We start from the raw sequence: 25,787 nt of genomic DNA, 5'->3' as shown, positions 1-25,787 counted from the left end.
ACAAAGCTAATTATCACATTTAACGGAACTCTTTTCAATCCTTCATTAGCACACAGTGATTTCTTTTCTGGAGGTGAAGACGAGTCCAGATGAAACGTAATGCAGTAGAAGGCAGAGATCAGTTCACATTCAATTCTAACAAAAAGGAAGTGCTTTTGTTCCAACTGCAGTTATTTCAGGATTTAAAGAAAAGTTGGTGTAACGTGACAAGTTACTTTAATTAAATTTACTGGATGTCATCTTGGCCAAACCTGCAGATCAGCCAGTTGTTTCCTCTGTCGGTCAAAGAGTTTCATCTGCATCTTTTTCCCGAAGGCCTTAAAATTAAAATCACACCTGTGAAAGGTTTGTGCTACTGTTTTTTAAAGTTAAAGTCGAATTGACTTTATAATTTGAGTATTTAATAAGCAGATCAATATTTAGCAGGGTGTGACCAAACCCTGACCTTCTAAAGGGATTTTTAATAATCCATCTGTATTTAATGATTGATTTGGCATCCCCGTGCCCTTCTGTTCTCCAACACTTTGTACATGAGTGATATTTTTAAAGTTTTCTGCAGAGTCAAAAAAGTGCAAAGGTCACCTATGCGGTAGGTTATTATCACCCCCAGCTGGTTTAGGTAGGTTTGCTGTGAGATGACATCTAGTCGTTGTAATCATGATGGCAGGATGATGGAGGGGGGCAACATGACAGAAATATGACATGAGAATGATGTTCCATTCCCATGTGAAAGCAGCTGTTTACCTTTTTAGGAAGTACTTATTTAACTCAGATCATGTTTTTATGGAAGATCCGACCAGTATGATAACAACTGAATCCCTGCTATCAGTACAATCTGTGTGTTTGGTCTCCTTATGCCTGCAGCCAATGGAGTGCTGTTTAAAGGAAACACTTTAAAGGAAACACATTCCGTAAGGAGGACTAATTATGATTATCGCTGTCCCAGGAGCCAAAGATCTGAATTTGACATCTTGGTTCTGTTAGTTTCAACTGTATCTAACGAATCAAATTACCAAAAAAGTATTTATAGATCATGTTCACGTAAGAGCATGAAAGGTTTCTGCAATAAAAACGGTGAGAAATAAAATGCACTTGGATGGAAAAAAAACATTACAGCACAGTTTTTTCTGAACAATATCTTTTATTGAAGATGTTTGTGAAGTTGCTTGACCAGTACCTTATGTACATTGAATCAAAAATAGGTTAATTATCATTGTCATCACACCAGCTTGCATGGATACATCCTGTGTTCTCATAGGACAATATATACTGTACAGTATGTTTGAATGACAGTGAGGCCTAAAGTTAGACGTAGGCAATGGAAACATGAACATCAACTTGTCTCAGTGTGCAATTTCCTTTCACTTCACAGGAAGTTTAACACTTGAGCCGTCACTCAAAGTGTTTTCAACCCAAAATGCCTTTAACTCGGCGCGTCCACATGTGTCCATAATGTGCTGACACAAGAAATGGTTCAGTAGTATTTCTGAGGGTGAAGATTGAAACCTTTTTTGTTCCAGTGAATTCAGCGCAGAACTGGTCAGGACAGAGTTAGCCTAGCTTAGCTCCGCCAACAGCATTAATGGTGAAGAGCCAAAGGAAACAAATTGATCCCGTCAGTCCGCAGCAGTTTAACGTGACAGTCCTGTTTCAACAAAGTCAAAGATGCACAACTATCTCATTGCTGATTACATTTTTTGAACTTGAGTATGTAAGAAGATGCAGGAATTGATTGGTGAGGTTTATTTTAAATATTAGCTAGCTGTTTCCCCCTGCTTCCAGGCTTTTTGCTAAGCTAGGCTAACTACACCAGAACTCAAGCTGTGCAGTTAACACACTTTCACTCTCAGAGAGAAGACTAATCCGTTCAATGGCCTTTAGTGTAAGGCACATTATGATTTCTGATCCAAGAGGCATAATTTCAAAGCGATTTTTTTTTTTTTTGGCAACGGCAATAAGTCACATTTTTTCTGTGACATTTATTAAGATCTTACTCTTGAAACCAATTACATCCATAATAAGTATTGTTCTTTAAATGGCAGGAGACGTAGAGTGTGTAATGAACATAACACAACGTAACATCTGTGGTTATATGCACTTAATGGCACTAGCCTCGCATCGATTCCTTTTGCTTTTCTGAGACGACATTTTGCACTGAAAGTCCTCAGGATGCAAATATGGGATTAAAAACTGTACAAACTGCCGCCGCTGGACTTTTACTGTTGAAGAGCTAGAAAAATAATCCAGTGGTCCAGCCTTTCCAGGGATGGTGAGCTGTCCTTTGTTGGCTAAATAAAGGGAGGCTCAAATTCAGTGTACAGACAAGAGGATGGAGTCACCAAAGGTGTGAGTCTGATGGACGTCGAAAAGGCCAGCAGGCGTTTTATCTGTCCATACTGGGACACACACACCGGTGTCTTCAGATCGAAACCTCGTATTCTCTAGTTTCCTGTGAAGGAGAAAAAAAGATGTCAAACATTTTCCCCAAACACAAAATAGACCATTTGACAATGAAGCCCAATTTACGTTGTAATGAATTAAATTAATGGAAAACTTAACCAATCTTCACTCTGCAAATCACAGTCAATAACAGTCAGGGCCGCTACTATGACTGCTGCTCCATGTTGTTCAGGAGTTTTCATGTTCACAATGAAAATCTGTGTCCTCTGAATGAAGCTCATTAACGTGAGCTTGTTGACTCAGCTGTTGGAGTCAAAGCTGCTTCCTAATAAAAGAACGTGGAACGATGATATTCTCATCAAGTACCTGAATGAAGTTTCTATGACGTGTCGTTGAATTCCTGAGCTCGCAGTTTCAGAGTTAGAGTCTGAGGGTTATAGTTTTGTAGGGTCATAGAGCTACAGAGGGACAACATAAGGTCACATTTTGTGTTTCTCAATGTGACAGAAAAAGGCTCATTTGCTGCTGTACTGAAGATTCATCAGCCGGAGTGACGACAGTCAGTGAGGCTCACTGATCTGTTTTTCAGTGTTTTAGGACAACAGTATGGCCTCATGTCTCAGCAGCAACTTACCTCATTGTTCTTCAGGATTGACAGAAAGGAGAAGAAGAAAAAGAACAAAGAAAGATTTTGAATCAGTTGAGATGCTCCTGTACCTAATTCCTAATTCATGCTTATTCACAGTTCAATCCAAGATGATCTATTAATATATACTTGAGGAACCCAGTTTAAAAATGTAAAAAAGGGACATTTTTAATTTTATTTATAGATGCAAATGAACAGTTTCAGTCGACTGAGCTGATTTGATTTAAAAAAGACAGCTTCATCTGGTTTATCTTTCACTTTGTTCCTCTCATCTTCACAGACAGGCTCAGTCAAAACGTCCCCTCATACAAACTTAAGGCAGCTGTTTGAGCCGAACACATGCTGACTCACCGTCGTCTCGTAAACGGAGCTGTCAAATGTAGATTCTGCAGAGATGTTTTCATACGGTAAGCTGGAGGACAGGGAGAGCTGCAGTGACTTCCTCTGACCCCTGAGCTCCGACAGAGAAACAACAGGCACGTCACAAATGTAGCATCAGCGTCTTCAGGAATGATGTTTATTTAAAATCCCTCCGGTGTCAGTGAGTCACACACAAACACTTCTGCAGTCTGTTTTTTGTCGTCGTGTGCTGGAAAATCCTTAATTCCGATCCGGCGACATCTGTTTTTTTAAAAGGTAAATCTAGTTACCTTTTCCTCTCTCCCTCTGTGTTTGAGTTACTGAAGCTGCCTCTCTTCTATTTTCAGTCAGCTTTAGAAGTAATATGTTTCTAAAATGCTCCACTTCTTCCTCCCATTTACAAACTTCTACACATGCTTTTATTTGTTTTTGTCTGAATTCTACTTCCTCTCAAATTTGAGATTCGAATCAATGATGTCACCTGGAAAAATCAGTTTCTCCTGCAGTTCATATTGCACTTTGCTGTATTCCATCTGTCCAGGTTCACATTCCTAATGAGGGTTCCTGAAGGAGGTGAGATGGAGGTGCAGTGGATCTGGGTCAGACCTCATTAGTGTTAGAAGTGACATCTCAGTATCAAAAAAGCTGCTCATGTTGACAGCAGCAGCAGCTCCAACAACACGCCATCATGATCCGATCAAAGTTTCTTTGGATGCTAACACGCTAGCTTTTACTGAAGCGGCATTTGGGGGTTTTTATTTGTCTTTTCCTTTTTTTTTATCTAAATCAATGGGCATGAATGCCAATTTTATGACGTAACAATTAAAAATGTTGTTTCTGGAGACTAGATCATTCCCCCTCTTTTGCTTCTTGTCTGAGCATTGTCTTTTTGTAAACCATTATTTTATTATGTGTTTATAGTTTTTTTTTTTCCTCTGACAGTGACGCTCCTAGTCTGAAACCATATTACAAAATAAAAATATTAAATCGTGGAACAGTCACTCAACTGAACTTAAATTTAACCTTTGATGAGGAAATTCATGAATTCATCATCATGTTATCGCACTTGATGTCACATTTATTCATTAACTATTTACTTTTCTCATCTTCACTGGTCAAACCTACTTTGAGAAGTGGAGGTAAATCCCAATCATGAGGATGAGGAGGAGGATGACGGGGATGAAGACAGCAAACGCCACTTGAGCCCCCTCCAGTCTGGCATCTGCAGTTGACACTGTTGGAAAAACAAGTTTTTGTTTTTTATGGTAATTAATGAAAACTTGCAGGTAAAATGAACTCACCATCTAATCTGTGCTCCTTGTAGCCTGCAGGGTGGGCTGAGGATAAGACATGAGAGAGGACAGAGTCAACAAGAGCCTCATGGATAAAGAGATGTAAAAGAGATGGACTCAAACATACAAGTAAAACCAATCTATGATGATACACAACATCAACTTACAGTAAGATGGTTGAAGGTGGAGGATTTATTTTAGCATTTATACTAAATATTCTTCAACAATAATTTTGTATGAGCACTTGCTTCTGTTTCGTTAAGCTAACGCTGATTATGAGTTGTGTATTAAACTCCATTCTACACTTCACTTTATGAGGGGCCATCATCATTATACTGAGAACCTCACACACACACACACACACACAAGTGAAACACTTTTACAACCACAACTGAATGTGCGAATAATTTTAGATAAAGTCTCTGACAGCCCTTCATACAATTTTAGTATCCTGTAGCCAAGCAACTTAACAGGCTAACTAACATATAATTATATATGTGCTTATATTCAGAAGTTTAATTGTGCTTATTTTAAAAAATCTTTAACAAAAGATACACTGTCCAGAGCTGAGTATGAGATTTAAATACAGCAGCTTTTTGGATTTTTTTGGTGTGTGAAAGTGCTGGACGGTGAGCTGTTCCGTCGTGTCCGTCTCCTCCAGGTGCAACGAATCAAACTAAAGGCCACCGGTGTTATTTCAGCCTCCAGACTGGAACAGCCTTCTTCAAAGTGTCAGGACAGCACAATCGAGAGGTTGAAACAAAAAAAGGATAGCTAAAAGACAAGAAAGCCAATACGCTTTTCCTCCGCAGCCTTTCACTGTGATTGATGTGTTGTTCTTGCTTTTTTGAAACACGCTCTGTCTTTGTTGAGCTTGTGTCTCGTTTTATTAAATTGTCCTGCAATCTGCAAAGGCCTTCCCACCAACGGGCTAAATCATAGAGAAGGTTTAAAGGGTGCTACGACACAAAAGTTCAGGTTGATTGAATGTTGAGAGCCGGTTAGTTTAAGAAACAAATCCTAAGAATGAAAAATAAAAAGCAGAAGCTGCTGCTGCTGGTCTGATCCGGTCTGATCTGACCTTTCAGGGCCCTGACAGTGAAGAACCATCAGAAGGTCTCAGACCAGGCCTAGAAATGTGGAATTAAAATGGGATTAAATAAAAATGACCTCACAGCTGAGCCACCAGCTGAGCTGAGAAATCCAAAGATGCAATATTTAACCAGTGTACAGATAAATATATCCACACGGGCCTTGAGGATGATTTCATTGTAGAACTCCTCACACCTTCTGAGTTTGTCGGCTGCAGTCCTTTACCTTTGCAGACAGGGGGCAGCCCACTCCACTGGGATGGGTGTCCAGGGACGCAGTGGAGAACAGGCTCCCCCAGCAGCTGATGGCCCTTCAGGCAGGAGTAGCTGAGCGTGTCTCCTGGCTGGAAGTGCAGCTTGTTGGAGCTGGGGATACCATAGTTGGGGGTTCCTGGGTGGCTGCAGGGCTCAAAGGTGTCCGCTGGTGGGGGGGGATTACACTTAGAACACATTTTCCTCAAAAAGCCAGAACACGCTCTGAAAAAGATCTGAAGTTTTAACTTCCACTTTTCTCAAAATCAATAAAAAATAATCTTTTAAAAGCATGAAGCTAAACTTAGTAAACACAGCGTTGCTGCGCTTCAGATTAAATACATATTCAGACGTTGGTTCAAATTGACTTTATGAGTTTGTTTCAAATGACAGGAGCAGAAATGTCATCACGAGCCAGCAGCTGCTGGTAAATAATAAAATTTTAACAGAGTCACAGTTTTAATCAATACAAGTCTGTTAACTGCACAGTCACTAAAATTTGTCCTTTAATTTATTTGTGATGATCTGATTTGACCCTGAAATACAACAGTGATCAGCCCGCGGAGGAAATGAAATCATGTCTCATAAAAGAAGAAAAATTGCATTGAGAATAAAAATACACTTTTACATCATTACACGTCTTTGTCCTGAAGCTGAAAAGAATTGTGGGAAGTACAGTTTTCCTGTCTGTGACATAATAAATCGTCTTATGCTCATGATCTCCATCTCATACATAACGACAACCCGGCTCGTTTCCTCTGCGGGACTTTCAGTTGTCCGCTTGAATTAATTACATTAAGTCAGTGCTACGGCGCTGCACATCTCCACCTAGAAAGGAGGTGAGTATGAGCCGTCCATGCAAACGAAATTAATGGCCTCAAGGGGGAATTTAATTTAATCACACTGACGCACATCTGGCTCACCCAGTCGCAGGAGGTCAAGGCAGAACGGTGCGATGTGGGTGAAGACAGCAAAAAGAAGGAGAGACTTCAGACTTGGAATTACAATTTCAAATTAAAAAAAAAATGACAAAAGTCATATAAAAATTATGACTTATATTTAGCACACAAAGCTTTATATGTTTCATATATGTCCAAGTGTAGGAAGAATGATATACAACTATAAAACAGACTGAAGAATTTAGGTCATCAAAGAAGGAAAACTAAATTCAAAACCAGGCTAATTAACTTCTTTAATGGTATTCGCTCTTAAATTAATACTTGAACTAGAATGAAATTCTAAGCTCTGGAGACCAATTCAACAGGTTCCTCCAAAAGCAAGTTCCTGAGTGAAAGTCTGAATGTCTGAGAGTGAAAAGATTCATCTTCAGGCTCATAGTTTGGAGCCGATACACGATCAGAAACATTTCAGCACGACGTCACCCGTCAGTTTGTGAGTTTTGATTTGTCTGTTGCCATCTTTGGAGGATATTTGGAGGATAAGGAGACCATAAACTCATCAGGAAAACATTTACTGAGGAGGAGGAGGGACATTTTCCCATAGACTTCAACACAATGGAGGGGTTAGGATTAAAACCCACATCCATTTACAGTCCGAGTTTGTGATAAATGCTACAGATGCTCAAAAACAGATTTTAGGTTGGAAAAAGCCATTTTGACAAACTTTGAAATGAACCTTTTAACTACTAAGAGCCGAAGATCACATTTATTTCTTTAATGCGTCATATTATCTTGCAGATGAAATTCAGAGCTGCACAAAAAGATGCTTTTCTCTGCATCTGTGCTCCGTCGGTTATTCATTCATTTCTTTTCAGACCTTGCAATGTTTTACTTTTAAGATAATTTTCCAAATAATTCCAGACAAAGTCAAATATTAAGTAACTGGAATAACCGTAAAAAAAATAAAATAAAAACATCTGCTGCTGGAGTCACTTGACATAAAAACTCTGTTGATATTCAGGCACTGTGATTTTAGCGCTTTATGATTTAAAGTCAGTACGTACGGAGACATGTGGGCAACTTCTGGTTCCACTTGGGGCCCGAGGAGCCGCGGTTGAAGCAGGTGAGCAGGCTGTTTCCGGACAGAGTGAAACCCTTGTTGCAGATGTACTGGATGGTGGAGCCCACAGTGAAATGGGGACCCGACAGGACCCGTCTGCCGTGATCCACCTTCCCAGGGTCGGCACAGGACACCACTGGAAGGGCAGAGAAGGAAAGATGACTTTATCTCCACAGCAGCTGACTCAAACAGATCAGAGGCTTTAAGAGCTACAGGACGGGAGCAAACAAATATAACGTCCACCGTTAGACTGTACGTCCCTTCAGGAAGATAAATAAAATATAAAATAATCTTTAAAAAACAAAAATTTACAGAACGAGATCAGTCCCACTCCCCGTTCATAACTGAGGAGCCTCACGGTTTTATGTCTCCCTGTTAAATTTTGGGATTTTTAGTGTGGCTGCATCTTCATGAGCAGGACCTGCTGGCTGAGGTGTGGTGACGTATGAATTCAGTCTCCAGCTCTGAAACAGAGCTCCAGGTTTCCTGGACGGGACAGATACACGGCCACATAAATCTGAGACTGTTTCCGTTTTATCTCGTGTCCTGAACAGCGTCGCACCGTGATGCATTTCACGAATAAAACGTGAAATGGGACTTTCACAAAAAAGAATGACAGAGAGGAGGGAACAACACACTAATTCAAGTCTGGATTTACTCTGTCACATCGTGCCGTCATTTACAGCTGAGTTGTTGAAGGTGAACTTCGGAAATCACAGAATGTACCTTCATCAAAATGTGTCCCGCAGCCTTCACACAATAAACAGCGTCACTAGTCACATGAATATATGAGTGATGAATATTACGTTCCACGTGGTCAAATAAACGGTGTAATTGTTGATTTTTTAATGCTGATAAAAGCCTCTGCTGGCTGTCAGAGTGATCCGTTAAAACGGCTCTTACTGTCCAGACTGACAGAGCTGGTGAGGATCTGCCAGGAGGAGTTAAATAAATTGCTCAAATCCAAGCGAGCGATGTTTGTAGAGTTTTACCCAGAAGACTCTGAGATTTAATTGCTTCAGAAAGGGGTTTTTACAAAGCACTGAATTAAGGGGCTGAATATTTTCTTTGCTAATGAGGGATTTGACTTTTAAATTAGCCAAAATGTCTGAAAACATGTTCTGACTTTGACATAGCTTGTTTTTCAGCGTCGCCTTAATGAAAATATTATCAAATCTACATAACTAGCACACTACAGCGTAGAAATGTGACCTTGAATGTAGCCGTCTGTATCTGGAAGGCCGGCGGCCATGCTGGTGTGCTCACCTCTTTCGCAGCTCGGCAGGTCGCCGCTCCAGGTGAGGTCCCACTGGCACATGAGCAGCTCGGCGCCGACCACCTGGAACCCGGGGTAACACTGGTAGGTGACCACGGTGCCCTGCACCAGCTCGGGGTGGGACGTGCTCTTCCATCCATTGGAAATCTCTGGAAGCTCGGGGCAGGTGTCATTACGGGCTACCTCTACAGGAGTGTGGGGGGGGCAAGAGAAAGATACAGACAGGAAGTTATTAACCTCAAACAACGCCATTCAAGCACCTCAGAAGACAAACCCCCATCATCCAGTCAGATTTGCAGTCTGGTTATCCGTCTCAGTTCTGATTTCCGGACCGTCTCCTTGAGGCGTCACCTGTTATCTCTGCTCATTCTCCAGCTTTGTGTTCTGTGTTGAAAAGTCTAATTCAGACAAACACAGAAAAGTAATTGTGCTCGAGCTCGACTCTCCAAGAGGAGCCAATGTCGCAGTCCCTCGTTTACATTCCACCAATGAGATTCATGAAGAGATAGTAATAAAAGCGTCCCCTTCCCTTTATCCCACTTTGTTGATCATTTGTATGCTGCTGCTCTGAATTCATTAGATTTAATCAGATACAGAGTGCTGGTTATGGCCGACTGCAGGCTCCAACTGTTTTCACTTTTTGGTCCCACACGGTCAAAAATAAATGACCAGGTTGCCTCTTTTTTATCTCTGGACATTTTTACTTTCCTTCCATCCATCCTGGAGGCCTCTAACAGGCTTCTTATAACGTTTTCATGGTGACCATGTTAGCATGCTGATTTTAGCATTTCTGTTTTCATGGAGGACACTCTGAAAGTGCCCCATTATCCCTCCAGTCAGGCAGCTCCATATTTTTAATAGACATTTTCTCTGTTGATCTGCTCAATCGTAATCATACATCATTTTTGTCTCTGTTATGTAATTAAATGTCTTATTTGATGGTAATATTCATGAAGCCAGATACGATGTCTGATGTGCAAAGCCAAGCATTCATTTCTTCAGCTGTTGTGATGACACCCACCGGTCTCATTCCTCAGATGTCATCAAAATGTTTGAATGTGTGAAGACAATCATGGAGGGATATTTATGAACATTTGGATTTTTTTTTTTTTTTTAATCAGCGTTGCTGCTGGAAATATCAGTTCACCTGCGAATAAAATCTGCATCTGTCTGTTGTTCAAAAAGTGAATAAACTCTTTTTATGACACCTCTGGAGACCATTTATTTCAGGAGATGAATATACCAGAACAATTGTTGGAGGTGGTATTTAAGGAAGCAGCTAATCAATAGTCTTACTTTCTCCTCGTCTGCATTGGAGACCATTTAGTGAACTAATAGCTAATAATCTGCTCGGCACTGTTATTACTGAACTGTATTATTACATTTCTGTGTTTCCACCCAATCCCATCCTGAAATGTTCGTACGAGCAGCATTTCTGAGCCATTACATTCATTCTAATTTAAAGATAACTAATGCCCTGTAAGCCTTGATGAGTGCTTGGGATTAATGAGCACATATATGTGTATATCCTCGTAGTATTTAGTCAGATGCAAATTGCACGTGAATATATCTGCGCCTGATAAGGACAAAGGATGTTCCAAACAGATTATGGTAAATGATAACTGATATAGAAGATGAGAGAACGATCGCAGGTAGGTTCAACCGAAGAACAAACAACCAGGAGATCAGGAGGCATGGAGTTGTTGTATATAGAGGAAATGAAGATCCTTCAACCTATCTCAAGATTTAAAAAAAATAAATGGTGAGCCTGAGCTGACAATCAGTTATCGAAAATTGAAAGTCTTTAACAAAACTTGAATCAATCAAAGTTTCCCAAAAGTCACTGCTCGCACCCCCAGTGGAAAATGTTCCACCAACAGAAGTTCTTCCTCTTCATGATGTCTGAGATGAGAGCCTTACCGAAGAAGCGGATGATGAAGCCGTTGTTGTAGCCGTAGACGTTGGTTGCAGGGTCAGACTGGAACTGGATGGTGACGTCTGCAGTGGAGGTGTAGAGCTTAAAGTGGGGCTTCGATCCTCCATACTGACCCAACACTTTGGCGTTGAGGTCATCTCCGTCGAAGAAGGTCAGCAGGTCGTTCTTCCCGATGTTCAACCTGAAACAGGAAGGAAGTCTGTTCCTCAACCAGCTCAGTGTTTGTAGTTTCTGTTGAAAGCTCCACTTTCCTCTAAATGGGAGAAGGAGGGACATTTTCCCATAGATTTCATTGGCTTCAATTTTTTGACTTAGAGTGTACATACACCTTTACACAGGTCCGATGGTGATGTTGCCTAAATGCGCCACAGTGCGACCGTGCAGATAACAGACAGATGCAGGAATTTCACAATTTTGTTTACGTCGTAAATAAATAAAAAATATATGCTGAATATCAAAGTCATTAGTTTCAGTCAAAATGGGATAAAATGTCAAAAGTGTGTCTGATGTTTGCATTAACAGATTATCGGACTCGATATTTAGTTACTAAGCTCCCGAATCATTTCTCTTCATGACAAGAAACCAACAAGGTATTTTCTTTCAAATGTGAAATGCTTTTGTTTCACGTTGGGAGATAAACGGCTGTTTCAAAGAAGCGACCGTCTGTGTCGTGGTTGAAAAAGCAACATGACTCTTCTGAAAGAATAACGGTAAATGTGTTGTTGCATTTTCTTGCAGACGCACAAAGACAGCCACGACAGCTGCAGGTCAAATCGAGGTTACGCTCATCGTTCATGACGGTCAGTTTGGTTCTTGTTGATCGGCTCTTTGGGAGAATATCGTCTATATTACACAAGAGACAAGAAGAAATAAATGGATTTAATTTGTGGCTCTCTGAATAAAAACCATGAAATATTGGAGGTTTATCTCCTGCAGTCGATGCTTTTGTTATCCAAATTCATATTTATCAAATCTGGGAAAATATGAGAAGGATAACAACGTGAAGAAACCCAAAATGTCGCGTAAACGACCCATCATCACCGTCAGTAACAGACACAGTTCGCTTCAACGTGAACATCGTGAACCAGATACGACGAGCACGACAGCCCATCTTCCCTCTTTGAGTGATGACCGACTCAGCATCAGGCTGAACGAGTCACAGAGAGCAGCTCTGGTCAGAGATCCCACCTGGAGCGGAGCACCGTCTTCATACAGAGGAGCTTTAGAGCATGGAAAAATGATCTCAGCCAGAATAAAGCAGTGACATGCTCTCTGCTGTTGCTAATTAATCACCAGCAGCTCCTGATAAAACTCATTAGGCAGCCTGAGATTGAGCTATTAATCACCACGGGAATGCTGGAAAATCAAAAGTTCAAGAGGCGTGGATGGAATCGACATATGGCCGAGTCTGACAAAATCAAATCTAATTGTTCCAAGTGTTTCTATGGTTTTTATTTTTTATCCAACCAAAGCACGAAGACTTCACAGGACTGTTGGCGAGAGGACGAGAACCCGTGTGGGGAATGTTTGTCTTCCTGAACACACAATCGTTTGTCTTCTGTCAGCCCTAGATGCACATTTAGCTACACAATCAACACAACCAACACACTCACACTGTTGTATGTTCTCAGGTCTCAGAGGGAAGGTTTGGTTCTTCCTCAGGAGTTAATTAAGCAGCTCCTTTTTCTGCATTCATCAGTCTTGCAGAGTCGCCCTCAGTTGATCCCAGCAGATGTGAAATAATCAAAAACTCTTTCAACCCAGACGACCATCAGGTCTCTTTGGATTCTGACTTTAAACTATCTGACTGACAGTCTGATCATGTTTGGCAGAGGCTTTTCAAAGCTGAGACCTGATTCTGGGCCTCATCTTCATGAAGCTGCATTCCAAGACGCAAACTGATATTCAAAATATAATTCCAAAGTTCAGTCATGCTCGACTGCATAGTTTCTCATGAATACAGAAAGCACCAAGAGTGATCTTGTTTCCAGTATTTTTTGGAATATTTCTGTCAGTGGTTTTTAATGTGTTAATTTCACACCTTTGCATGAGATGTTATTATTTAAATTTATTGTCGCAGAGTTGTGCTACCACTCAAAGCACAATTTTCCATCAAGGCTTTAAAAAAGATAACCGAGACGACAAACATCCCCGACTCAAACATTCAGCGCAGCACTGATTTTGTTCAATAGCTTCAGAAATTAAAACTATCAACATAAAAGTTGTAATCCTAAAGCGTTGTGGACCATCACCAGGCCCTCACCGGTCCTCGAGGTCGAAACCTCGACAAAACAAACAGGTTGAAAAACGTCTTCAGCTGGTTTCACATTTGCTGTGATTAAGCTAAACAAGGCTTTATGTGGCTCCGTGGCACATCTGTACAGGAAAATCAATGGCCGCCTCGATTCCCTGACACTAATTTGATTTGGTTTCATTAGTAAAAAAAAAAAAAGGCCCGGGCCCTGAGGACCAGCTGCCGTCACATTTCACCTCCGCTGCCTCAAAGGTAAAAGAAAGAAATAAATCCTACTCTACTTGTTTGTCAGTTTTCATTCAGTTTTCATTCATAAGAGCGATGTCTCAATTTTTCACGTCAGTGATACAGTTAATCTCAAACTGTAAACAAATCACTGTGACGATGCCGCTGCAGATCTGAGTCCATCTCAGCTTCCTGATCTGATCGCCAGACTTCAATATCAGCAACAATATGGAAACACAGCGTTTATTCTCCACAAAAAGAACTGCCAATTCAGTTTTTTCATCCCTTTGTGATTTCTGTGATTTAAAAAAGTGTCCAAATATTCAGAATCACTTAAACTTCAGCTAATCTGTGACTCATTAAAGACTCTGTTCTCTGCAATAGGAGATAGTGGATCAGAAAACAAGACTACAACTGTGTAAAGAAAAGTTGAACACAGAAAGTTCCTCTCATGTGTTCTGTCTTTATCTGATCAGGAGTTCTGCTCATTAAAGATGAAAAATCAGCTCCAAATATCTGATTTTCTTCATTCTGTCGACACAATAAACTCAGAAACATTCAGGACTGATCCAGAGACTCTCTGATTGGCTGTGACATCACCCACCGGAGCCAATAGGAGCGTCCGATGTAGAGACGTGACTCCAGACGTCACTATCAAAGATGGAGGATGAGGATGGATGGATGAACACACAGAAGGAGTCAGAGAGTCGGACTGATCCAGATCAGGAGATGAAGCACACCAGACACACCTCCAGTGAGCCTGCGTGGTGGGAACAGCATGTGAGCTGGATTGTTTCTTTAATAATGCAGCTAATTACCGCTTCAGCAGTTACTGCCATTTAAACGAGGCAGCGTCTTTGATTTCTGGGGGCGGTGGGAGCTGAGCTCTATAATTTGTGGTGGAAATGGTGATTTCATTCGTTTTACTTCTTCCATGTTCACTTAAATCACACCTTTCCCTCCCTCCTCTTTCATTTGAAGGCCATCTATAAAAGTCATTTGCCACAGCCTGGTCCATTATGCAGATGGAGCTGGAGATGTGTGTGTTCGGGGGGTTGGGACTGATTCCCAGGGACCTTGTTAAAGGCCTCATATATCTCTGTACATGGTCTAACCCTGCGAGCTCGGGGAGAACAGCTGCTGCCGATAAGCTTCATATAAATGCTCAGACACCTGTTCTGCACATGTTCAGGCAGCCAGCGGGGTTTTTCTGTCAGATGAGAAGTTTCCCTCCACGGAAAACTGTGTTTGCCGAACTCCCATGAGCACTCTCTGCTGGTCCGTGTCATGCGGTGCAAGTTAGTTTTCAGACTTTAAAATTCATGATTTGGGCTTTGCCTCCAGAGCGAGGCGGCTGTGAACAGTTTGGAACTTTTATTTGGGAGCTTGAATATTTATTTTCTGACAGATGGATACCGAACTATTAATGAATGATTATTTATCACCAATCAATCCATTAAAACTAAACATTGTTCACACAAAATGATGCTTTAACTGTGTTCAAATGATATCACCTCCACTTTGTTTCACTGTAAAGACAGTTTACAGACTGAATATGATGGACGGTTTGTGTCCTCATGATTTCATGTGATCATGTGCACGTACAGCACGTCCTCTTACAGAAGTAAAAATGTTCAAACTTTATTTTCAGGAAAGGTGCAGCTTGTTTTTTTTTCTAAATGTTTTCACCAGGTACCTTCGCTTCCACTAAAATCACCTGCTCTGCTAAATGAAAAGCAGCAATTACTTATGTTGACAGACGTCCTTTCAGAAACTGGAGGAAGCCATTAATCAATGCTTCTGAAAACACAACAGGAGCACAGGTGGTGCTCAGAGACAGGCAGGGATGGAGGGGGTGGAGGTGAGGGAGAAAAACACAGCCTGAGATGCAGCCTATTCAAATGAGGCCTCCTTAATTTGCCACCAAACGGCGAGTGATTTTCGATGGCTGACTGACTTATCGAGCTCCAACACGGCGGGGTGTGCTGCTCAGTGTCGTCACCTCGACTCTGCAATCACACACACACCAACCCTCTACGCCACACAGCAGCCATTACAGGAGTGTGTGTGTGTGGGGGGGGACTTCCAAACCAAAACTTCCTGATATAATTAGCTTTCTCTGCTGCACCTAATTAACCTTTGTCTGTGTGACTCTCAGCGTCGTATCTACGAGACAAGCACTCCTTCATTAACGGCGCTTTGTGTTTTACCAGTCGGGGGGGGGGGGCAGCTCTTTATAATCTTCAATCCATGGTTCTGTTTGAAGCCAGGGCCCAGTGGACCGACCCCTCCCCATGGAGTCAAAGTGGCTTCAGTTTGGATTAGTTCTAAAGAGGAAAGAGTTTTGATGGGGGGGGGGTACATACACTTGAATGTCCAACATGATCCTCTTGTCTTCTTCGACGTGGATCCCCCAGATACAGTCCTGGCCTTTATCGTAGGCTTCGGGCCAGTTTGGAGAGAGCACCACTCCGGCTGAATCTGTGATCTCACCGCTACACACAGCTGAAAAACACATTTCATTTTATCAGCACATGATACAGCTCCTGAACTTCAGAGTTTGGTCGAAAGAGAAGCTGGATTTTTGATTTTTGATACCTAACCTTTTTTTTTCTTTGTTTAAATTACAAATTTTGGTTGAAATCAGCAAATGTCTCATCAGAGAATAAAAAGGTTTAAATCTTTCAGCAGAGCTGGTTCTAAAATGGGTTTTAAATCTTGTACTACATCGAAGTCAGGAATAAGCATATGTTAAAAACGTGCTGTTTAGCCAAAAGGAGTTCTGAGCAGTACTGACTACGTACACATGGGTGTTTTTCAGCGTCGGCCATTGTTGCATCAGAGCCGACAGGAAGCTTCAGTGAGTTTTTATTGGAAAGTGATAAGAAGGGCTGCAGCATGCTAACCTCAGTGAAAAAAAAACCTCCAGAGATTTATTATCTTTGCAGATCTCAGCTGCGGTATTATTCTCACTTTCTACAATTCAATTCTGCAGCACTGACCTCGGCAGGCGGGCTCGGTCTCATTCCACAGCGGATTGTTGGGGTCCATGCATTCGATGGTGACGGATCCCTGCTCCAGAGTGTAGCCGGGGTCGCAGGCGAACTCCACCACAGCTCCCACCGCCCAGGTGGAGTCGCTGGTGGTCAGATTGCCGTACTTGACGAAGGGCTCGTAGCAGTGGCCCGCTGCAAAGGCTGCAGAGACAAAGTGCAAGTTAAGGTGAGACTTTTAAAGCTAATGTCATTCGTGGCCGTGTTCTTCTGATGGTTTGGACATTTTATCTGCAATGAATAAAAGTTTGAGGCACGTCAGTTCAGTTCTGGTGATGATGAAGCTGATCAGCACACCAAATTAAAATTAGGATTAATTATGGCGAGACCTTTGCCACTTCCGAGTACCAGGACTTAGTCTGACAGGCAGATCTGACGATAGGACCAAAGTCTATCAACGATGTCTGCCCCGAGGTCCTCAGCTACCTGAGACACTTATGAACCAGCTTAATGGCCAATCCACGGCTGGCACAGTCATCTGATAAAGCACCACTTGAGTTCAGGTCATTATGTTCTCGTCATCTTCCCCCACGTTCCTCCAAAGTATAAACCTCAGTCCCTACTACGACTTTAACCTTTAAGGTGAATTAATGAATTCCAGGAAATTCCAGTTTGGGCTTAATGTACGTGCTCCTTTGAAGACGAGACAAAAAGATGCTTAAAAGGGAAAAAGCATTGGCTAAGTGAAAGCTTATGAATAATCTGAGAACCGGCGTGGGAATGGTGTGTCGGGAAAAAGTCACAACGATAAAAATCTGCTGGAGACAAGCTGAACAGCATTAACTCCTGTTAATGGTCCATAATGAGGTCCGCTGGAATTATGCATGGCTGCTCCCTTTGGACTTAATCCCATTTGTAGCAGTGAAGCGGCGGCCTAAGAAGATTACACTGATTGTATTTCCAAGTGCTCCTTGTGGACCAGACACAAACTGCTTATCTGATGGTGAGAGCTGAGACGAAGGATAAGAGAAGCTCAGTGATGTCTCACCTTGACAGTGTTCCTACAATCTGTTAGAATTTTTTTGAGAAGCCGCGAATGAATATGAAACCTGAAAGTGCCCTTGATTCTCGAGTCCTAAGAGCCATTAAATTACTACAAAAGCAACTAATGTAAAAGAAAAATCAATAAAGAGAGCCAAGTAAGCTCAGGAAGCATTGAAGCATTAAACTGCACGCCCAATAATGTGTTTATCGCCAAGATTATTGCCGGCAATGAAGGCGGTAATGAAAGTGAAACATTACTTTTGGTGACGCTGTTTTGGTGATGGGACAAAAACATGTTGTTTCCTCTCCTGCATCGAACTCTGTCCAGGAGATTTAAAGGTTTGTGGTGAAAAATGTGTCTTCACCTTCATCCAGGTTTGGACCAAATTAGGATTTTGAGCAGCAACATGGCAGTGCTGGTGGGTTGATCTGAAAGAAGGTCTGCCTTTCATTCCCACGGCGGCTCCACACCTGAGAGAGCTGCCAGGTGTTCCATCTGAAAGGAGCCTCTTTTCACACCTTACAAATTTCTTCACCGCTAGAACTCCTGACCTCCGTTCACACGTTGCCATGCTGAACTTTGAAACTAATTTCTCTCAGCAGTCTTGTTAATCATGTCATGTCAATGGACGATTCACTGAGAATTCACAGCAGGTTGCAGAGGTCGTCAGAACACATCTTTTCATATTTACCTTGGTATCTGAGGGCAACGCCGGTGGACGTGCCCAGAGAGTCTGTTGTCAGCTCGATGAAGAGATGGCGGGACGAGCTGAGCAAACCTTCGTTAGGCAGATACTCCACCTCGTACGAGTCGTACAGCGTAGCTGCGTCGATGCTGTTCCCGTTCTTGATCAGCAGCCTAGAAGAAGAAAATACAGAATCTCAGCAGATCACCTGCCGTAACTCCTCCCAGCTCTGCCTGTTCTTCAGACATGTCTTCCTCACATTTGTGCAGTTTTTTCCACCTATTTGAATGATCATTTAATGGAATCAAATCAAAGAAAATAATCGATTGCTGCAGCTCGAGCTCGGTTCCTCCGCTGGCAGCCGCCTCATTGATCTCCACCTGCTCTACATCATGTCGACATAATTAATTCCTCTCAGGTAGCAGCACAACAGCACGTCAAACTAAAATCTATATTTACATTTATTCTTTATGTTTCCTTTCACACTGACTGAACTGAGCTGAATGTGAAAATTCTTCCCCTTTTTCGAATTCTTTCTCTGAAACGGGAACAGTTTTGGTTCCTCGCCAGTTCGGTTCATGTCATAATTCTTTGTGATTCCTCTGAAAAGGCCCCGACTCCCCCACCTCTGTGCTGCTGCACGGGGGCCACATTTTGACGCACTCACAACAGACTCACATTGTCAAAACAACAGCAGCTAAGCTGAAGAAGAACAGTTGACTGCTGCTTCTATTGTCGCAGCCAGAAGCTCATCAACCAGCTGACGATTTCACTGTTCTTCAGTCGCGCTCGTGTGATCAAGGCCGTTGAAGGCGTACATACAGAAAACAAGGAATTCTCATCTTTGAGAGACCATCAGTCCTTCTCACATGACTTTCTTTTACACGCTGGCCAATTCTCTACCCCCCCCCCCCCCCCCCCCCCCACACACACACACACACACACACAAATCATCACTTCTTCCTGATCTGTTCAGTTTCCTCTGAGCTGTCCAGATGTCGCTTTACATCTGTGAGGGCCACTTTTGTAACGGGCTCATCAGAGCAGCTACTGGCTGGTATAAACCATGGATTATTCAGCTAATCCCCCCCCCGTGGTTCTTCCATATGAGAACCCCACGCTGCTTAGATGACACCGGACTGTCATGGCTACCAGCTGCACTGATGGCCAGTTGTTACCTCCGAGGAATCCTCAGAAAATCTTCTAAAAAGGACCAAACCACGCAGCGTGACACAAAGTGATGCACCACTGTTAACGGAGCAGGAAATACAGAGCTGATGTATCACCGCCTCATTTGTTCCGACAATATTTAGTCATCAATTTAGATCGTTCCTAAAAAATTTTTATGAAAATACAAAGATTCGGGAATTCTTTATAAAAAAAAAAGAGCCTGAAATGGATTTAACAGAAAATGAAATTAAACATTCATGTTTCTGTCAGCGTCATCAGCTGTTTGGACGTTCTGACTTTAACTCAGACATGTTTGTTTTTTAGAAACTGTGTTTCTCTTCCATTTGGTGCTGAGCAGCTGGAATGTGAGTCTCTGAGAGCCGCATGACTCGTCCAACAATCCTCAGCAACAAAAAAACAACTAAATATCCTGCCTACCGATCATCGTCCTCGGCCAGCGCCACCTTCTCGAAGTGGACGTGGAGCCTCTGGCCCTCGGGGGCCTCCAGCAGCCAGTGGCAGGTCAGGTTGTTGCTGTAGTTGCTGGGAAAACCGGGAGAGATGATCCGACCAATTGTGACGTTCCTGATCAAACCACCGCAGGCGGCTGGAGGCAGCAGGAGGAGAAAAGACGACAAAAAAATGAAAACGTTATTCCACATTCAATTTAAATTCAGCCAGACTCATAAAGTCTGGTGTTTGCTCCCAGCTAAACACGAAAACACGTACTCAGATTTGGAGATTTCATCAAAGACCTTTGGTTTTAAATTTAAGAGTCAAAAAGGTCAAACAGAAATAATCATCTGTTTGTTTTTCATAAAGAGAAACAAGATAAAGATGAAACATTTCTGCGGATACGAGAAGCTGTGTGTGTTTGTGTTTGTGTAAAGATGAGTGTGTTTGTTGTTTCCCAGCTGATCAGGTCAAGGTTACTCGTGCAGACAAAGCTTAATTAAAGCAGAACAAGAAGAGCAAACCCAGTGGCGTCCTGCCCAGCCCTCAGTAATCACACCTCAATACACCATGCTTTATGCTCTGACGCACACACAAGCACGCACACTCACATACAATCAAGATGGCAGAGATAGAGACGCACAACCACACAAACTCTGTCTTGGAAATTGCTTTCAGATGCACATTGCCTGCGCTGTGAATCAGAGCCGAGTGGTCAGGAGCAAAACTGCCACTCTTTATTCATCAGCCTGATCGGAGCAGATAAAGGAAAAAAAAAACAAAAAGGATCCGTCATCCAGCCTCTCCGGTGGGAGTCCAGCTCTGTCCAGGTCTGCCCTACAAACAGCAGGTCCTCCAGGAAATGAAGCTGTCAGTGCTGATGGGACTTTGGCAGCAAAGAAAAAATGATGAATAAAAATAAAGAATTATCCTGAGAGCGACGTGAAGACATGTTGTGTTTTACTGCTTAAATGAAGACTTTTTACATTTTGTGACATTTCTGCTGTGTGATTGTGTGTCCTGCAGGTTGTGGTGATCTCACCCAGACAGTGCGGTTCCTTGCCACTCCAGTAGGGGGTGCTGGCGTTGCGGCAGGTCAGCACACCGGGGCCTTGGAGCTGGTAGCCGGTCAGGCAGGAGAAGAAGGCCTCCCCCCCTGAGTGGAGGCTGGTCACCGTTACGTCGCCATAAAGAGGCTGCTGGGGGAAGACGCAGCTGAGGATGAAGACTGCGGAGACACAGGGGGCATCAAACGGGGTAACTAGAGACAAGACTGGGGGACCGGGGCAGAACACACCTGTTGGACCAACACCTTCTCTTCCTGCACTGTGGAGGTATGTGACGTTAGTTTCTGCTGAAAAGGATCAATGAAGATGGAATAAAAGCACAAAATGAAACTGAATTAGAGAGAATTTGCTTCCTGGGGACGAATAAAGTTTCTTGAATGGAACAGAATAGTTCTCTTTTGCTGAATCTTTTCTGAATGTGTGTGTTTGTTGGTGTAAGGTGGGGGGGGCACATCCAGGCCTTTGCCTTATTGTCAATGATGGCTGATGATCTGTCTCCCTTCAGCCTGCTGGTCGTCGAGCCGAACAGTTTAATAATATATTTCTGCTAAAGTCTCTGGTTTTATTGTGACGCCTCCGAAGGCTGCTATTGATTCTGCCTGCTGGGGACGGCTCTGTGCTGCAGCCAAGGAAATATGTGGGGACATTAGAGAGGCCAATAAATGACAACCTATGACCTGCGCCGCTTCCAACGCTCCGTTAGCGTTGAGGGATGATGCCAGAGCTGCAGTGTCGCGTGGAAATAGAGATAAGAAGAGCAACGTTGGTTTTTATAGTATTTCTCATTAGAGCTTCATCCTGGACTCGGTGCTGCCGGAGCAGCACCCTATCACTCCCTGAGCTAGTTATTACCATGGTCTGCTGTAGCTATTAATATCCAGGCCAACCAAAAACTATGAGACTCAGCGGCTCACTGGAGACTAGAAGAGAGATAAGAGAGCCATCATGGTAGCATTGTGGAATCATAGCACTGAGTGCTAACAGGATGATTTCACAGAGACAAATTGCCTCGGAGCAGAAAAATGCCGGCTATATGCTGCATCACTTTGTCTTGTCTACTTGGACCTTCTGGCCATTTATCAACTTTTGGTTTTAATGAAAGGTTATTGATAAGCTCTGCTTTTATTCCTTTCTCTCTCCGACCTGCTGGTGCTGCTCAGCTGGAGCGCTGTTACATTGTTCGTCTTCAACAAAGACAAAGAAATATGGAAGCTGAAGATAGACAGAACAAACAATGAAACAAAACAACAACAACAAAAAAAAAGCTTGGACCTAAAGTTTTGTGTTTTTTTTTTTGTTGAATCACAGATGGACATTTTCTCCACATCTTCCTCTAAACTTTCATATTTAGCTTCAGAAAAAGTTTTGTGTTCAGATCTGCCAAGCTGCCAACGTGTTCTGACATCCTGCTGCATTTTTGGAAGAATATCACTGAGTTATCAGGCAAACTATTATCAGGATAACAAACATATCTTCTACGACACTCGCTGTCCATTCACCTGGAAAAGTAAAGATTATTTTGTCATGTGCAGCAGAGCTCCAACTGATCTGCTTCGACTTTCCCACACTGTCAAAATCCCTCCTCTCGTAATCCCACACTCAGTTTATAACATCTGTATGTATGTTTAGCACTTGTTGTTGGCTATTCTTCTGTTCTTCCTTTTACTTTGTTTGTTTGGATTATTTCTCAATGCTGCTGCAGCCAAAGGGTTTCCCTGTGGATAAAATAAAGTACCCATCAATCCTTCCTCTAACTGCTGCAGTTCCCACCAGCCAAGCTCCTTAATCTGCTGCTGTCTGACATCATTTAACCAATCAGGTTACATGATGTCCTGATAACCACACACATTTACTGGATGTGTTTTGACGCAGCTGCCGAGTGTTGTAGGGAAGAGTTTCCAAACAGAGCATGAGGAAATGTCTGAGGATTTGATTATCTCAACCGTGTTCCAAACTGTGAACAGCCACAGTCGGCAAGTTTCGTCTCACTGAGCTGAAAAACAACCGGCTCAGTGTGATGCATCATTAACATAACATTTAACTTCCTTTAGGTCAGCCTCGTCTTCCCGACGGAGCGACTGCATCCACAAAGGACACGCCAGAGACGATCAGTTAGCAATAATAGGATCCACAATGAATCATTTGTTTTGACATTATTAGACTTTATTGGCTTGTTGTTGAGGAACACTAATTAAGAAACGGTGTCTGTCAAAGCTCCATCACTTCGCAGGATTTGAGTGTTTACCTCAAATCTATTAAAACTGTCAATCAGAGGAGGTTCAAGTTCAAATATGGACTGAGAAATTTATGACTTTATTTTGACTTATCTGTTTCCACATTAGAAATTCTACTGCCGCCGGAGCCATAAAGTCTCAGCAGTTATTACCAGCACTTCAGTAGATGTATTACAGTTTCCTCTGCTGCCCCTGAGCTGCTAAACCAACACGAGCCCCTGACCGGCCATAAGCCGACTCTCTACGACTGCTGGGAGAAAATGTCGGCCCGCGCCTCATGGCCACGGTGCAGATCACACGGGAAGAGCCATAATTTGAGATGTTTAATGATCCCTCGTAGCAAGCGGATGCAAATTGAATTTATTTATTTTGCGGTCACAATGTGACAAGGCTTTCATGTGGAATTGCTCTGCAAGGATCAAACTTCATCACTAATCTCATTTGGCTCCCTCAGACCTTTTATTTCTGCTGACCGTTTGGCCTCATATTCACCAACGAAGTCTGCCTCCATTAATGCAGCTCCGTTTTCCAGACTTCACACCGGAGCCGCTGTGGGCAAAAGACCTCGAGCTTGTTCTGAGGGGATTATGCTTCATTTATGGCACATATGCTATAACTGTCTGAAAAGGTAACTTTTTTTTAACAAAGGCAAAGGCCAAACTTTCTACATATGTAATATTTAACGTTAAAAAAGTTTTAGTGGAAAAGAAAGAAGCATCTTATGAGGTGGCAAAGAAGGACGAGCCAGTCAGATCAGCGGTGAAGGAAGCTCCAACAGCAGATACAGATCAAACCAACGGAGGTGTGTTTTTCATACAGTATTCATTAAAAAGTCACGTTATGAAAGTTTTTTTGTAGACTCATTAACACACAGAGTGACTTTGAGTTTTGGTCGGTCATGGAAAGACAGAAGTAGTTCTGGGCCCTTCTTTTGTTCCAGTACAACCATTTTGAATCATATTTTTTATGTGGTTTCTGTTTTTGCTTATTCCCCCCCCCCCCCTCCCGCAGAGTTTGGAATAGGTGCCATTTGAAGTAAAAAAAAATGTGAGTTTCGGGTGCTGAAGCAAAAAGTGTTACAACCATAACCGGTCTCCAATATAACAAATATCCATATCCTGGAGATGGATGGTCATGTCCCCTGAAAGATGAACCCACCGCCCCCATATTGATCCAGATCTACGGGAATTTACTGAGCACATTCATGCTGCCCGGATCAGATCAGGACACACATCGATGTGAGATCAGAAAAGTACAACTGATTGACTTTTCTTTGTTTTAGTGTCTCCATGAAAGTCTAAAAAATAAAAGCAAAGCCAACTTTGACCTTGATAATGCCCCAAAAAGCACCTCTGAACCATCACAGCTACAGTTTTGTTGCCTATTTTCGACTATTGAGTCAAATCATGCACCGCTGCAGGAGAATAATAATCACATTAATGATGACGGAGCGGCTGGGTGTATCCACAGAGGAGCTGATATAACATAAAAAATTATTCTCTCCCTGTTTTCTGCTTCATCTCGTCCTATTTTGGCTGCGATCTACTGGGAGAGAAAAAAAACCAAACAAAGTTTGAGAGGATGGACAGAAACCGCTGGGTGCTGCAGCCCCAGCTCCCCTCATCCTCAAGAGGCCATCGGCAATGATTAATAACCGGCGAGCCGAGCTGCACAGTCGACACAGGACGGGTCCAGTAGAGAGGAATCCACGTTGCAGCTCTCCCTTAAAGTCACTGAGCCGATGGCATACAGCTCCTGCCGCCTCCTTCTCTTCCACTGCCATCCATTTTATTTCTGCTTTATTGCAGCAGCCTCTCGGCCCAGCGGGGGCCTGTGGCTGCAGGATGTGGACGTGCTGTTATAGCAGGATCACCCCCCCCACAATTAGCTGAACATGGTACGGAGCACTGGACCCCCCACCTGGAGCTTAATCACCCAGCAGCAGCACGATGCGTGGTCCTCTGATGGCCGGTCTGAAGACATATGGGGCCTGTGGAGGCAGAGCTGAGGAGACTCCCCCAGCAGCTGACGTCGAGCCTTCCTCATCACGCTTTGTTCCGTATGGATCGGTCCGATCCTCTAATTACTGACCTGAAATATTCAGCATCATGTGTTTTTGAGCCTTTTACCGTGAGAACAGCCCGGCACTGTAATCCACAGCAACAAGGCCCTTCTGTAAGGTGGTCCGACTTTCCCCGAGCGACCCACTTTGTCAGGTGGCACGTGCACAGAAAAGTGTCTATATGGGGGGTTTATAATTGTCAATGCAAAATGTGCCACTTCGAGCGCCCACTCCTCTCCTTTAAATGCCATTAAATCCTTCACTTGTTTTATTTGCAGTCAAGGTTACAAGCGCAGGCAGCGATCAGCGAAAGGCTTTTATGGTGAT

At 42.8% G+C, this 25,787-nt stretch overlaps 1 protein-coding gene across 1 annotated transcript in view; it reads right to left on the bottom strand.

Moving 5' to 3' along the window:
• Positions 1-1,170: 1,170 nt before the first annotated feature.
• Positions 1,171-25,787, bottom strand: part of sez6b (seizure related 6 homolog b) — a 100,095-nt gene continuing 75,478 nt past the window's right edge. The window contains exons 5-18 of the mRNA XM_029517466.1: positions 21,140-21,325; positions 20,083-20,251; positions 18,481-18,647; positions 16,754-16,948; positions 16,118-16,256; positions 11,257-11,453; positions 9,327-9,521; positions 8,005-8,196; positions 6,016-6,210; positions 4,708-4,743; positions 4,532-4,640; positions 3,398-3,497; positions 3,035-3,043; positions 1,171-2,449 (exon numbers count right to left, since the gene is read on the bottom strand). Coding sequence (XP_029373326.1) covers positions 2,420-2,449; positions 3,035-3,043; positions 3,398-3,497; positions 4,532-4,640; positions 4,708-4,743; positions 6,016-6,210; positions 8,005-8,196; positions 9,327-9,521; positions 11,257-11,453; positions 16,118-16,256; positions 16,754-16,948; positions 18,481-18,647; positions 20,083-20,251; positions 21,140-21,325 — 1,919 coding nt within the window. The 3' untranslated portion in view covers positions 1,171-2,419. The remainder of the gene's footprint in view (positions 2,450-3,034; positions 3,044-3,397; positions 3,498-4,531; positions 4,641-4,707; positions 4,744-6,015; positions 6,211-8,004; positions 8,197-9,326; positions 9,522-11,256; positions 11,454-16,117; positions 16,257-16,753; positions 16,949-18,480; positions 18,648-20,082; positions 20,252-21,139; positions 21,326-25,787) is intronic.

The sequence above is a fragment of the Echeneis naucrates genome, chromosome 13 (genome assembly GCF_900963305.1).
Source record: "Echeneis naucrates chromosome 13, fEcheNa1.1, whole genome shotgun sequence".
In the NCBI taxonomy this organism is placed as follows: Eukaryota; Metazoa; Chordata; class Actinopteri; order Carangiformes; family Echeneidae; genus Echeneis; species Echeneis naucrates.
This window is presented reverse-complemented; position numbering and strand designations above follow the sequence as displayed.